Source organism: Phalacrocorax aristotelis, chromosome 2, assembly GCF_949628215.1.
Source record: "Phalacrocorax aristotelis chromosome 2, bGulAri2.1, whole genome shotgun sequence".
Lineage (NCBI taxonomy): Eukaryota > Metazoa > Chordata > Aves > Suliformes > Phalacrocoracidae > Phalacrocorax > Phalacrocorax aristotelis.
In genome coordinates, this window is record NC_134277.1 from 142,029,764 (window position 1) to 142,045,131 (window position 15,368).

The window sequence follows — 15,368 nt, forward strand, 5'->3', positions numbered from 1 at the left end:
TAAATCAGGGGAGCATCCTGGATAGAGAAAGGAAGGATCCTTAGTCATGCAGAACTTCAAAAGAATCTGTCCATGACAGACTTTAAAAAAAAAAAATCACTATATAGTACATAATTCAGAGATAAAAAACATCTGAGATAATTAAGGATGCCTTAAGGAAGAACAAGGATGCCTTAAGAAAGAACATATCTTAAAAGATGTAGTTTGGATCAGACAGCAAACTTGAATGTTGAAGGGAATGACACTGGCTTAAGTGATTCAGACTGGCACCTTCTAGTGCAAAAAATACCAAATCAACAGAGCACCTAGGAAGGTGCTCTGCCCACAAACTGGTAGCCCCAGAATGAGTCTGAAGGACATCTGTTCTTGTTAATAATGTGCAAGCAAACTCGCTCTGCAGAGACCTGGGTTTAGCATTTGCAATCACCTAGGAGCCTGAAAATCATAAGAACAAGAGGACGATTGCAAGATTTGAATCAAAGCTGAAGTGAAACCCTGATACCCCTGTGCTTATGAGAAACTATAAAGATTCAGCAGCTAGAATGGGCTAAGTTACACATCACTGAATACACTGGGGTACACTGGCAGCAGAAACATTTGGCAAGTATTGAGGCAGTTGCTCAGTTTTGCAAACAAATTTGGCAGCTGCCTAAGATGACTTGAGGGTGTCTATAGGTAGTAAGGGCTGCAAAAGTTCCATTAGGTCATCATATAGTCCTCTTTACTGACACGACAGTGAGATGGTGCCAAGTCATTCGATCTGCCTGTCTTAAGAGCCTGCTGCAGCAAAGGGTGGGTGAGAAAAGTTTTCAACTCCAAAGGTCTCTCATAGGGACAGTTGTTTCATGGGTGATCTCCAAAACTAAGGGTTGCAGACATTATTCATTATGGAGAGGGCTGAAGATGACACAGTTTTCTGAGCCAAAAGTTGCAAGACTACTTCACCTGGAAGTTCCAGTGCTTAAATACATTCTCTCCAGACTTTTTAGAAATACTTTTAGCTCATTTGTGTTTCAAATAGTTTTCTCATTTCACTTGATTTTTTTCTCACCTTTGTCAACACTTTCACCATCAGTTTTGCACTTTCTTGTTCTTAGCCCTGCTGTACCTGAAGCTCTCAGACCACTCCTTTCCTCTCTCCTGTACAATTGTTTCTAAACATTTCCAAGCCTCTGTCCTGCACCGGGGGCAGGGAGAACAAGGGGAAGCTTCACCTCTTTTTTCTGCATCTATTTCTGCAATTACCATCTGGCATGTACTAACTTCTAACATCTAACAGTTCTTGCAACTGCTGCAAGAACAAGGGTCATGTATCTTACAACAAGCACAGAAAACACAGAAGTTAATGATATAATTATTACCTTTACACCACTCATCGACACTAGCCTGAATTACACATGGTCTACTCCATAGCGCATATAAGCTAAAATTCCAAGCATAAAAGCTAACTACACTTCTGTCCCCTCTGCTGATGTAAGGCATTCTCTCAATATTTAGCCCAATGAAATTGGAAATATTCAAATTAGACAATTAAAATGCACCCCATGCCAAATTTTAAAGAATTTATCTTCATCTCAGTCTGACATTCCAGGGCCTACACATTCAGATCTGTAACCATCCTTCAAACTAAGTTTGGCTTAAGGCTACAAGAGTCTAAATTATAATACTAAGTGGCCATACAGCACCATGAATTAGCTCTTCACTTGGTAAGTCATGTCCTTAAAAAAGAAAAGCAAAGAGCACCATTCTTTACAAATTCAGAACCGTGTCCAGTTAGTAATACATGCTTGTATCTTCTCTGATCCTCTCTCCCAATAAGCTTTTTGATGACTTATCAGAAGCCGCTGAGAATCATAGAATCATTAAGGTTGGAAAACACCTCTAGGATCATCAAGTCCAACCGTCAACCCAACACCACCACGCCTCCTAAACCATGCCCTGAAGAGCCACATCTACACATCTTTTAAATACCTCCAGGAGTGGTGACTCTACCACCTGTTCCAATGCCTGACCACTCTTTCAGTGAAGAACTTTCTCCTAATATCCAGTCTAAACCTCCCCTGATGCAGCTTGAAGCCGTTTCCTCTTGTTCTATCTCTAGTGTCCAGTAAGAAGAGACCAACACCCACCTCACTACAACCTCCTTTCAGGTAGTTGTAGAGAGCCATAAGGTCTCCCCTCAGCCTCCTCTTCTACAGACTAAACAACCCCAGTTCCCTCAACCTCTCCTCATAAGACTTGCTCTCCAGACCCTTCACCAGATTTGTTGCCCTTCTCTGGACACACTCCAGCAACTCAATGTCCTTCTTGTACTGAGGGGCCCAAAACTGAACACAATATTCAAGCTGTGGCCTCACCAGTGCCCAGTACAGGGGCACGATCACTTCCCTGCTCCTGCTGGCCACACTATTCCTGATACAAGCCAGGATGCTGTTGGCCTACTTGGGCACCTGGGCACACTGCTGGCTCATGTTCAGCCAGCTGTCAAGCAACACCCCTAGGTCCTTCTCCGCCAGGCAACTTTAATACAAAGAAATACAGAGAAATACAGAAAGAGTTAAAAATATTATTTTCTCAGGACATTTTGCTTAATTCTTAAATCCCCATTAGCAAGAGAGCCTCTATAAAAAGAAACGGTATAAGAGAAGCCAAGTTTCTGCAATTCTCCCATCTTTTCGTAGAGTGGTGAAAAATTTTGAGATTACGCTTTTAAATATTAACCTCAAAATACTTCCCCATTCGCTATTCCCTGCATTTGACATAGGAGCAGCTTTCTCCATTCTTCTAACTTTGCTCAGCAGATATTTTGAGGACAGTGAGATAACCATCTTACCACTATCTTGCTGAGTTTAGGAAAGTCATATTGTGACAAAGCTTCTGTTTAAGGGGAAGACTTAAGTCCAAAGCCAAAAGCTGGGACCGCACTCTAGTTACGCTGGCGTGGCAACAAAGGGGATCCAAACAATGAGCATAGCTACGGAAAGATTTGGCGACTCTCCTTGAAGGGATCCAGGCCAAGTCTGTAATAATACTCATGATAGCTCAAAAAACCCTAGTTCCCTTCAATAAGGCATTTCTTGGCCCACCACCTGATAGATACATTCTCTCCATCTTCCCTTAAATCCACCTTTGTATCTGTTGGAGAAAGGAGGGTTGGGGAAGTAAAAAACCATCCCTCACATCCAGACCTTCCATAAGGTGGGAAAGTCGAAAAGACAAACAGCCAAGAAATTCAGAATAGCCATATATCTCTCTTTTGCCAGTCTTCAGTCCTTAGACACACACACCTGGATAATAAATTCTGATAATCAATAAGAAAAGAAGAGAAACAATGTGTACAACTTCCCGCAGAACAGATGAGGAAACTGAAAGAATTGTTACGGCTAAACCTGAATCCCTGAAAATAGTCTCTGTACAGATTATTTCCTGAGTTTCTGATTTTTAAAGTTACAGTATTAGATAATTTCATTTTCTATATATTGCAGACTATATGCCACGTGTTTGCACATCCTGGGAGCTAAATTATAATAAATATATTGGGATAGTAAGTTCATTTCCCAATACATCCCCTGCTGCCCCCTTGGAAAGGAGAGTTTTCTTTATATCCGCAGTTTCAACGTTAGGTCTCTGCCTCTGCACAAGAAAGACTACGTCTTTTTTTTTCTTGTTTACAAATTTTAATTTTCAATAACGTAACAGGTTAAAGAAGAATGCATAAAAGATTATCATCTTTCCGTGCTGCACAGCTCTCTTCAATAGCGGATATACCACTACTCAGAAGTAAAGAACCTAACAATTCATATTTTTTTCATTTTAAAGAAGCAACGACAGTTCCATTCAATAGACAAGTCACTACTGCAAAACTTTCACTTTAATCCCTCCAACTTTTTGGAAAATGTTGGATATCTTTCATGTTAGATGAAAGATATAACTCTGTTTTTATTTATTTTCTGACCATGTAATAACCTTCTGATTTCTGGTTTCCTTCCCTTCTCCTTATCTCCATTAGTTCAAATACACATATCAGAGCACACTTAACTAGAACAAATGAGAAGTATATTTCACTGTCAATTCACTGCCCTTTTCTCAAACGTGTGAATATCCTGGTTATATCATCTGTCATTATATAAAGGCTAGTTATTCACATGACAGCAAGGTATGATCATACATACAGCCTTCATTATTATGGCAGTATTATACTGCATTGCAGATGGCTATCCTGTCCAGGAAAGCACCTTTGCAGTCGCTGAACATTATACGATATGTTGCCTTTGGTGGTGAAGCTGATGTACGTTCCTTCTTCCTGTCTCACTCTTGGTTGCTAATTCTACTACCACAGCGTATCTAACTGCTCAGCTGGTGGGCAGCCCAAATTCAATATGACTAACACCGGTTAGGGATGTGAACTTCTTCATCAGGCTCATGTATCACCTACACATACACTATTCTTTTGCTTGCTTTCCGTCTATGGCAACTGACTCCAAGTTATCTGACTATTGCTACAATCCAGTAATGGTTTCTCCCCTGACAGACCTTAAAACTAAATTAGGGAAGTCATAGCTGCTGCATTTGGTGCTTCTGAGCACAGAAGTGGAAGCCCTTGAGGACAGTGTTGTGTTCAGTACATAGTTCTGGGCACTACTGCACAGAAGGTGACAAATCTATAGGACGAGGAAATGAGAAAAAAAAAAAAACAACCAACAGCAACAAAAAAAAACCCCAAAGAGTCATGAGAGCAAGCTATGGCAGACTAAAGAACCTCTCTTTTTCTTCTTTTTTAAGTCCTGAGAGTTTTGAACACTTTAAGATGACAGTACTAAAGTTATTTTGCTAAAATGCTGTTCCCTGCATTGCTGTCATAACACCTCACTGCATAACTGAAAACAATGCATGACCACAGCCAAGGGGAAACCTGAGTGTGCATAATCAGGTGGGGAGATGCTAGGGAAGGTCTTACACCAGCAGCAAAGTAGAAGACATCATCGCACATCCCAAGGAGGAGCACCAAGCAAAAGGTGTTGTGTTGAGGAGATGCCAGAGAGTCCCAGAGCTGCAGACCAGAAAACGCAAGCCATCTAGGACTAAATAATCACAGAAGTGTCAGTGAGAAGCCTACCTGCAACATGTCAACTGCTGTGCAGGGGGTACTGGGCCAATAGGTGACAATTCGCATGTATACCTATTGTGGATGATGTATAAATGTACAATTCTGCAACCAGCATCAGATCAGAGATACAGACAATTTCTCCTCCGATACATTTACATCAATGTAGTTTTCTTAACCAATCCCCATCTCCTGAGATTAACTGATCAAACAGGTACAGATAACATGTAAACAGTAAAGAAATTATTCTGAATTTAGAAACAGACTGTCTATTCATTTGTCTGTCCACTGTTACAGACTATTCTGTCTATAGCACTGCAGGGAGCAGGGCATCATTTTAAGTCATAAAGAGCTAGCAAAGTAATTTGATACTATTTTGATAAGAAATTATAACAAAATTTACAAACTTGAAAATCTAACTTGCAAACAAAGCTGTAATAGATTATTTGCACTTGGGCATCCAGTACCACCTTAGTACAACTAAGGTGTTGTACAACCAAGTACTTCTTATTAAGAGCTACAGATGTTTATGCAGTATCTTTTACCCAAAAACTTAACTGCTTAACCAACTGTTTATAAAAAACATTTGAGGGGCCTACTGAACTGCAGCTCTACACACAGCTCCACCACTAAAATAGACAGACGGTAAAAATACTCCTGACTGGAATATCTTTTCCAGCTCAATCTGTGAAGTGCAATAACAGAAATAAATGCAATAACAGAAATTACAATTAATACTTCTACTTTTGCAGATATCCAAGTAATTCTAGCAATAATATGGTTCATTATGAGATGTCAGGCCTGAATGTTTTTAGTTGTATTATGTAGAAACCAAAAGTAGGTAGTAAGACTGAAATCAAGTAATATGACAAACCATGAAAATAACATTTTTAAATCCTCTGATTAAAAGTGATAGGCAATTGATTGCTACTGTTGTAACTAAATGAAAAATGAATTTTCTCTTATAATATTCAAGTTAATTGGTTAAGAGGGTTTTTATTCATACCAAGTGACAGGAGGTATCAGACTAACCTGTAACAACATTCTAGAAAGCTGCAGGAGCCAACAAACATTCCTATTATGAAAATAAAAGTGACTTAAATGAGCAAAGAGTCTAAACCTTATAGACCAATGTACTCAGTAAACATTAACATCCCAGAGATGACAGAGAAAATCTATTCAAAACTATATGCAAATAATAAACATGGTTAATATCCTAGGCATGAAAAACATTGAGATACATCTGTTGAGAGACATAGGGTGAACACATTAACCCTGTTATGAAACACAGTTACAATCCGTGTGCGTTGTTAGCTCAAAGTTAGTATTTGAGTATGACTTGGACACAGTTCCTCTTGGAAGACACGTTAATAGATGTTAGTGATGGATGAAAGACAAAGCACTCCTGAACCAAAAACCAAACAAGAAGTGAGCTGTAACAGAATGAGACTCTATGTCCTGCTTTTCTGTTCATCTACACCAGGTTCAAACAATGAAATCTCAGTCCAACTAGAATCTTGTGTCTATGTGTGTAGGTGAAAGAGCTATTCATTTCCACGGATGTTATAGTAAGCCCAAAGGAGAAAAAGAGCAACATTCTCCTAGATTAAAAATACCAACAGAAAGCAAGCTGTAAATTCAGATAATAAGCAGAAATTAAACTATGGGTTTTAATATAAATAAAAATATAGATATTTAAAAGGTTAAGGTGAAGAATGCAATGTAGGTAAAAACCTCAGCTGTGGCCAATCCCGCTTTCCAACAACACCGAGGAGATGCTAAGTATAGTTCAGAGATTTGCCTGCCCATCATTTCTTCAAATGCATTTTATTTGTATTTTTTAGTTATTGCTTATAGGTCCTCAGAACGTAATGAAAACAAGCAGAAACCAACCACTTTTAAGAGCTGCCATAATATCCTTCCAAGCACACTTATGATTTTCATTTTCAATTACTGTTAAATATTTTAGAAATGTTAAAGTAACTTCCATTTTTAAAAAGTGTGCAGCAGACTTATCTGAGAGAATTCTCTGGAGGCATGTGAGAAAAAAGCATTAATGACAATGTCAAATAAATCACCTCCCCTCCACACATCCATTGTCAGTGTCAAGAAGTACTGTATTCCGAATACAAAACAAACATACCAAAGAGATGGCTGTGCTCTTTGCCTCTTAAAAACAAGCAAACACTGATTCATAAAGCAGTAATAAAGTTTATTTTCCAACAAAGATAAGTATTTATGGAAATACCTAATTTTCCAGTATTCACAACTCATAATCACGATTAGCAAGCTGCCTGTTGAACAACATGTTCAATACCTTACACTTCAAATCCTGGTATCACCAAATCTGTCTTAAAATTAGAACACATAGGTAGGTTTCACTCAACAACAGTTACTACAATCTTATTAAAACATATTTAGAAATAACTCATCTCATAGAATTTCAGGCTCCCTTACACTTTAATTTTATTAGTGAAATTTTAGGAAAAGGTTTATTTTGAAAAGAAGCCCAGAAAAGTAAGTATTTTTTTAAGCCAGATATGCTATAATTTTTAGATTGATGCTATCTAATCAAAATCTTATTTGTCAGCTCCAGGAAATGGACACCATGTGTCAGATAAGTTTTTTTGAAAGAATGCACAGCCTTTTCAGGGCTGGGTTTCAGAAAGATTAGCTCTATCAACAGCGCAGTTGTCCAATGGCCCACAGGTGTTTCAGAAGAATTTCAATGGAAACTGGGGTATTTATTTACACATTCCACTGCTGCACTGGAAACCCAAACACAGCAGCTTTAAGCATGATATAAAGCTAACAAACAGTTTAATTATCTGCATTAAATGATACGGAGACAATAAACCAAAATAATGCATACACACAGACTTTTTCAATCTTTAAATTATTTTAATGCCCCTTTAACAGAGAAGCCAGGGAAGTCAGAGAAGTCATCTTTGGCTAAAGAGAATGGCAGTCAGATAATTCCATTACAATATTAATAACAACAAAAAACCCAAACTGACTCTGGCTTTCACAACTGGTTTCCATTACTTCTGAACTTCATACCAAAAACAGCTTTTACAAAACAGTTTCATTTCACACTACAAAGGAGGTTATGGTTTACACAATCTACGTAATTGCTACATTAGCTGTAATGAATAGCAGACAGAAGTGACGTAAAGGGCAAAAGCTGTCTTGGAAAAATCTAAGTTATTAAGAAATTACTTAAGATTTAACGGAGCCTCAGTGCAGGATTGTTTTCACAGGACAGTGCTTGCATCACCAGTGAACCTGATGACCATAATTAACACTGACATTAGACATCCTTATTTTATACCACATTTCATCGTAGCTTTACAAAGCCTTGCACGGTTAGCCCCATTCTACAAGCTTTGGCACAAAATGACTCAGAAGGGTAGCAGCACAACATGAACAGAAATAGATCACCCAGTCTCACTCCACAACTTTTTGGTTATTCTTCTAAAGTCATCACAGCGAACACATACCAGCTACACCCAGAATTCATTACATTGAAAAAGCATTTAGTATCTTTTCTACTTCACAATATTTTTTGCCCTCCAGGCCACAGGCAGATTATTTTGGAAATAAATCCACTAGCTATCTTGCAAGTGCACTGCTAGACAGAACCAGCAGACACAAATTTTTGCAGATGTACCTGTAGGGTATAGGACCTATAGGTAAGCAGGACCACTTAAACAACTTGTCTCATACACACGGAAAATTTTCTGCAAGTATGAGCATCATCAGAACAGCTGGAAATTACAGCATGCAGCAGATAAAGCCATAAGACCAGAGGGACTTCAGACATACAAGGAGGCTGAATTTTTCCCCATTAGATCTGCCAAACAGAGTGCATATACTCTGGATCACATAACATGATAATGGCAGCATCCTCTCAGGGCTATCACAGGGGACTGAGCAACCCCCATTTTTGGGGGGCGAAACCCAACAAGAAGAGTCAGTGGGAAGGGCTTTTCCAGAGCACCTTACAGAGTTAAAGGAATTGCTCCCTTCTGGGCCCTGGAACTAATAAGCTGCTAGAGGAGCATCTGGAAATACAGCATGGCTGTATATACAGGCAAAAGGGGCATATGAAGGTAGTTCAGGAAGGAACAAGCATGGGAAAATACAGGGAAAAAAGGGGCCAGCTTTAAACAGGTGACTGGTGAGTACGCTGATCCAGAATGCTCTGCACCCTATTGCCACAGTCTGTCCCATCTTATTAAACTACATTTCTAAATATATTTTCCTGGGGTCGAGACTCTATTCTGCCTGCATAAGTGTGTATGAATTGTACCTGCCAGCAGCTGGAGCTGGACCACACACAGGTCAGGGCCCAGGTCCCTGAAGTGCCAGCAAGCAGGAGGTCAGAGCCCATGCATATTGCCCGGGTATATGTGTGTGACCACTGGCAAACACCGAGCTGCACTAGTTAGCAAACAGGATAAGAGGCTTGGAAGAGACCAGGGGGTCTGAGATTTGGCTACTGGAGCAACCAGGAAGCTCATGTGAGTTACTGGAGAGACCGGGAAATCTCAGGCTTGGCTACTGCTACGTCTAGCTACCAGAGAGACACGTTCATATGAATGCTTCTCCTGTGCACAAGGCAACTGGGAGACCAATGGATCCAGGAGCCAGCTACTAAGTAGACCGAGTGTCTTAAGACCAATTACTGGAGGGATCAATAGTGTGTTTGCCTGTGGGAGCACAGGTTTGAATACCAGCAACCGTACTGGGAGCTGTGGGCCTTTGTGGTCCACATGCCCATGTGCCAGCAGCTGGGGAGTTCAACAAATGAAGGAGCCACCTACTGAACAGACTGCGTAAGATCAGTTACTGGGGGGATCCATATTCTGTGCATATATATAGATATATGTATATGCATTCTCCACAAACAGACTTTCACCCTCATCAGCTAGAGGGGCAACAGGAATTGTCCACTGGCATTACTTGCACTTGCATGAGTGCTGTGTTCTCTATACCACCAGCCACACGTATATGTATATATACACTGTACACACCTATTGAGAATACATGCTCAGTCTCACTATTGGCTGGACATTGGGCCACAGAGCTATGGCAACTTTGCTTCTATCAGGCTTCCAGATTTAGCAACTCTTATCAGAAACAAAATTAAATACAACTTTGTTAAAGCCTTCTGAATTATAATTCCAGCCATTATGGAATCAAGGTGATAAGGAGTCATGAAGTGCTCTGTGTAATGAGTCTGGAGTTTTTTAAAAAAAAATAATTATCAATTAAATGAACCCAAAACCAAAAAGAAAGATCATTATCAATGCAATTAATTATGAGGAAACAACAGTGAATTAACTGTAAGGCAAATGTTGAAATGCCTGAGCTGGTCTAAGAGTGATTTTCATCCAGCTGTGTTAGTAACCCAGTTCAAGTTCACCGCTTTCAAGATGCACTTGGCTCCTGAGGTCACACACCTGCATTCACACAAGGCAGAACATCCCTGTGCCCTATCTGTGGTCAGGGCACATGAAGAGTGGTAAACGAAGACACTCAACCCCAGGGTCATTCAGGTCCATCAAAGTGCATTTGCTACAGTTCAGACACTTCAGTATCTTTGCAGTGCTCACTACCTAGCTTTTCAGAGTAACATGAGTAAGTGCACAAATGAGTAAGTGCACATGCATGAATTAAAAAAAGCCAGTTCTGCTCTGATGCTACACTAGAGTTAGCAGCCCACGCTTGAACCTTGAGTGCCCACTGGAGGCACTGAAGAAAAAAACCCTCATGAAATCTGAAAAATGTGAATCCGCTCAGAGTGGTTAGCATTCTCTGCACGAGGGCAACAAGGTCTCCAAATTGCAACACTTTTCCTCTAGGGTATCTCAACCCTCATCTTGATACTACTGTGGATTAGAGCGAGTTGACTATAGCAATCTTCTGGAAGACACACACCTGAATAGCAGCACTACCAACTGGCTTCTAAAATTACAACCTTTTTTTTTCCTTTTCTACTTAAAAACAACCATTTAAAGTTAGTTTCTTTCACTCTCTACCCAGTAGAACACCAAATAATGCCACCATTGCATGACTCTTGTATTATTATTTCCTGAAAGTTTAGTAAGTAGCATTTCACTCATAAGCTTTAAAATTCTTCTATGACGCACAGCAGTAAATAAGAAAGAGCATCTTACCTGCTTTGGGCATATTTAGTGGTTTTATTTCCACCTTGCCACACTTACTAATGCTGAAACATGCTTTTGTAGTCTTCATTTTTCCACTTAACTCCACAGATGGTATAAAATTTGCATCTTGATTCTGGCTGTACATTTTAGAAAGCAATGAAGCACTTCCCTCTTTCTCATCTACCTGCAAAAGAAAAACAAGTTCACAACAGCATTTCCTTCGTGCAGCTGAAGAGAATTTGAGAAAAGAGTAACAACAAGGGATCTTAATAGATGCTAATCTTCCTTATCAAACTATCTACATAAATATATACATCCCTACACAAATATATGCATCCCAGCGTTCACAATAAAAATCATACGCACACTATACTAAACACCACTTGCACAAGTAGTTTATGAATTGAATTCAATAGAATTTTGTAGCTAAAAATCAAAAATTGTGACACTTTTTTTGGTTGATATTAAAGGTTTCAGAGGAAGTTCTTTACAGCAGAACCACAACTTGATGTACTGGCATTTAATTACTAAGTATCTGTGTTTTTAACTGCTTTTGCCAAAGCATTCCAAACATTTGAATCCAACAAAGCCCGTGCCAAGACACAATCCATACCTCAGCTACACTGAGAATTGTATTTGGGCTCAATACTGATTACTTCTGTTTATCTGAAAAACATTTTTCTGTATCCACTTCACAAGAGAGAAACCCACCTGCGAAGCAAGATCAAATGTAGTATGAGCAAAGGTATCAAAATCTATTCTTAACAGACCGATTATTTAAGCAGAGATTGTTGTGGTGAGCTCGAGTGCTATCTTTTAGTAACAATAGTATACAAACAAATACACTTTTTAGTGCACTGTTCAGTTTACCTCCTTTAATTTCATTTCTTGGTCTATCTCCTTAGTTTCATTCTTGAGACAAGCTGTGATACTTTTTCCTGGTGGTATAAACCTTGGCCTTTTGGCTACATTTCCCAGCACTTGACTTGGAGCTGCAGACCGCCTCATATTTGGTTGTACTGCTCTGGAGGGTGGAGAGGAAGGAAGGAAGCAGATAAAGACAACTGTAGTCAGAATAGTCTTTAAATATAAAAATATATCCATAGATAACAATATAAGCTCTATTTTAAAACAAAAGATAGCATAAAAGATTTTCAAATAACTCTTAATTCATGAGCATAATACAACTTAGAAAAAAGTAGTATCCTTGGAATGCATTGTTTAAGTAATAAGAAAGATCCACTATAGCAAATTCTGCAGTTGAACACGTCCTTTTTCATTTGAAAAGCCAATACTTCAGTTCTCAATGGCAAGAAACACTCTGGAGATGTGCAACGTAGGGCTGCTTAACAAACTTTTACCAGGTCATTAAAAGAAAGACAATTTGAAGCAGGACTAACTATTCTAAACACTTAAAACAATTCTGAAAAGCCCGTTATTAGTGCACAATGAACAACGAATGCTGAATATGTTTCATATCCAGGAGGAGTATTTTGCATTAAACAGTCAAATGTATTGGTCATTCGGATTCACTATAATAAAAATAGAATTCAGCAGAAAATTATCTCAGAATTACAGTGGAGATTATCACTCCATGTTACATCCACTTGAACAGTGGAAAGAATGTTCTATAGGTTTTTCCTCAAAATATAAAAGGCCATTAATCCCCTAAACAACCTCAGGACAAAACCAAACATATAGCCATGTTAATATGACAGAGCATACTAGAATAACAAGCTATAATCTCAGTAATTCAAAGTAGTAGAAACAAAACAAGAAAAAAGCATTCCCATAGAATAACCCAGCAGCTGGAACAATGGAGACAAGCACGGTACAGCAATTTATGGAACATACTTTGGTTTAATTCTCCATTCATACATGGACTGTTTATTCTAATTGATCCTCTCAGCTATTGGGTAAAAATAAACCATGATAGGGATTGCAGACACAAACTTCCCTAACGTCTTGAAAGCATGTTTGCATCCTGTTGCAGCCGCCAGTGCATCTCTGCACTTCTTTGATGCTACTCTGCACTCCAGTGGCTTACTAGGGGACGACAACCTTTCCTTCCAAGGTTTGCACAGAAGTAGTAATGGAGTACTATTAAAATACTTTGCAAACATGCAGACACTAACATGAGTACTGCTATCTCCTTCATATCTGAATGATTAGCATATATAGGATGCTGTTAGTAGACGTAAACCTTAATGGCAAACTGGCCAGAACTGTTGTCACTTCCATGGTGGCTGTGATTAAAAATACAGGGAAAGAGGTTTCTTAACTGTCTTAACAGCAGTTCACATAAGTTAGGCCTACTCAGCAACAGTGTCAGCGTATGAACTTCAGTAACCCTGTGCAATACAGGAGTAGGTTAGCTATTATAACCGGAGACCTGCAGTGTAAACAACCGATGGTCACTGTGAAAGCTGCAAAGGTGTCAAGAACCCTCCAGAGGAGCAGACTGTGAGTGCCAGCGCTGACCACAGCCAGCTTCAGTTGCCATGTGATTTTGAACAGGTTCTCTACCCAATGCTGTAATGCCTGGTAACGCTTGGGAAGACAACCCAGGACATCCAGCAACTCTACATGAGGACTATGCATTACATGGCTGAACTGCTACAACTGACTCTGCCCACTTCACTTCTAGAGCTTGTCACGTCTCACGTGGAACAGCCGAGTTGTGCAATTCATAAATTGCATGTATCTGTGATTAAAGTGTTTTGGTTTCCAAATCCACGTGGACTTCATGCTGTCATTTGATCTTAAACCACAAAAACAGACTCATTAAGAGATTTGCGGATTATTAAGAATTTTAAAGACATGACCCTTGATGACTCAGTAACTTGACTGCCGTTAAGTTTAAGAACATGTAAGAACATTACCAGTATTACTTACTTGCAAGTAAAACACATTAGAGGTTTGTGGTTTTTTAAATGTAGTATTGCTTCCAGCAATACCTCTCTCTCTGTCATCAAAATGTAAGATTTTATAAAATATAATAAATATAAAATTTTTAAAAAGCTTTATATTTTGTCTCTTTACAGTACTATACAGAAAAAAGACCATTATGGATGTGCAACAACTGATTGACGATAGAGCTTTTAAATAGGATCAGAGTAGGTGTAGCTAGGGCAAGGAATAGCTCCACATTACAGCTAAACCAACTGACAAGCAAATATGCCCTTTCCTCTGAGACAACCAACAACACATTGAATCACCCTGTACTCGCGATGCCGTTAGGTATGGTTGCAGGGAAACAGCTGGAGGCAATGAGAAAAACACTGCTCCTGCCTTTTATTAGCAACCTAGCTTGGCCAAATTAAACGTACCATGAAACCACATCCTAAAACGTCTCATGAACGCATTTGTTTTTGCAAGCATTGAATTTCTCTCCTTAAAGGTATCTTAACAGCTGCATTAAACCAAAACACACATACAAAGAGTAGGTAAAAATTTTACACGCGCAACTCAACACAGTATGCGTGGAGTCCTGTTAAAGATAGCTACATTAGCCATTTCAGCATATATTTAACAGGCTAGGCTGCTCTCCTGAACACTTGAAGAGACATTACCGGCATAGATGACCAGACGAGATGGTTTCTGTAGGCAATTACAAAGGTGCGAGGCAGGATTAACTTTTACTCGGTTAAACCACAGGCAGCAACTGCATCGCCTTGGATATTAGTATTAGTGAAAAACCACCTCAGATAAGTAATAAACGTAAGGATTTGGAGCAGGTCCGAAAAGCAATGCCCTTCAAATCGCTACTAGCCGGACCCCCGGCCCACCCCGCCTCAGCCGCCCGGTAACGGCCGCGGGGAGGTGGGGGGCCTCCCTACAGGCGAGTAAAGGGGCTGGAAGCACCCAACCGGTTCCTCACCCGCCGTCCCCGTAAGGGGAAGCCAGCGACCCCACCGCCCACCCGGGCCGTACCTCAGCCTCACCTCAGCCACCTCCGCCGCACTCAATTGTCCCGCCGCCGGCTCCCGTCAGCCCGCTGGCCGCACCGCGCATGCACCCTGCGCAGCCGCTCCCTCCCGCCCGGCGGGGTAACCCCAACTGCGCATGCCCGAGCCCTCCCGCCCGGGAAG

The 15,368-nt window shown here is 40.0% G+C and overlaps 1 protein-coding gene across 3 annotated transcripts in view; it reads right to left on the reverse strand.

Annotated features, from left to right (window-relative positions):
• Positions 1 to 15,314, reverse strand: part of RAD54B (RAD54 homolog B) — a 67,797-nt gene extending 52,483 nt beyond the window's left edge. For 2 of the 3 annotated variants that reach the window (XR_012659266.1, XM_075085403.1), the window contains exons 1-3: positions 15,222 to 15,314; positions 12,148 to 12,301; positions 11,287 to 11,461 (exon numbers count right to left, since the gene is read on the reverse strand). Coding sequence is in view for 2 of the 3 variants with exons in the window: in XM_075085403.1 (XP_074941504.1) it covers positions 11,287 to 11,461; positions 12,148 to 12,285 (313 nt within the window). In the remaining variant the exon portion in view is untranslated. Of the gene's footprint in view, positions 1 to 11,286; positions 11,462 to 12,147; positions 12,302 to 15,210 lie in introns of all 3 variants that reach the window. The other variant, XM_075085404.1, reaches the window with a different exon arrangement.
• Between the last annotated feature and the right edge of the window lie 54 nt (positions 15,315 to 15,368).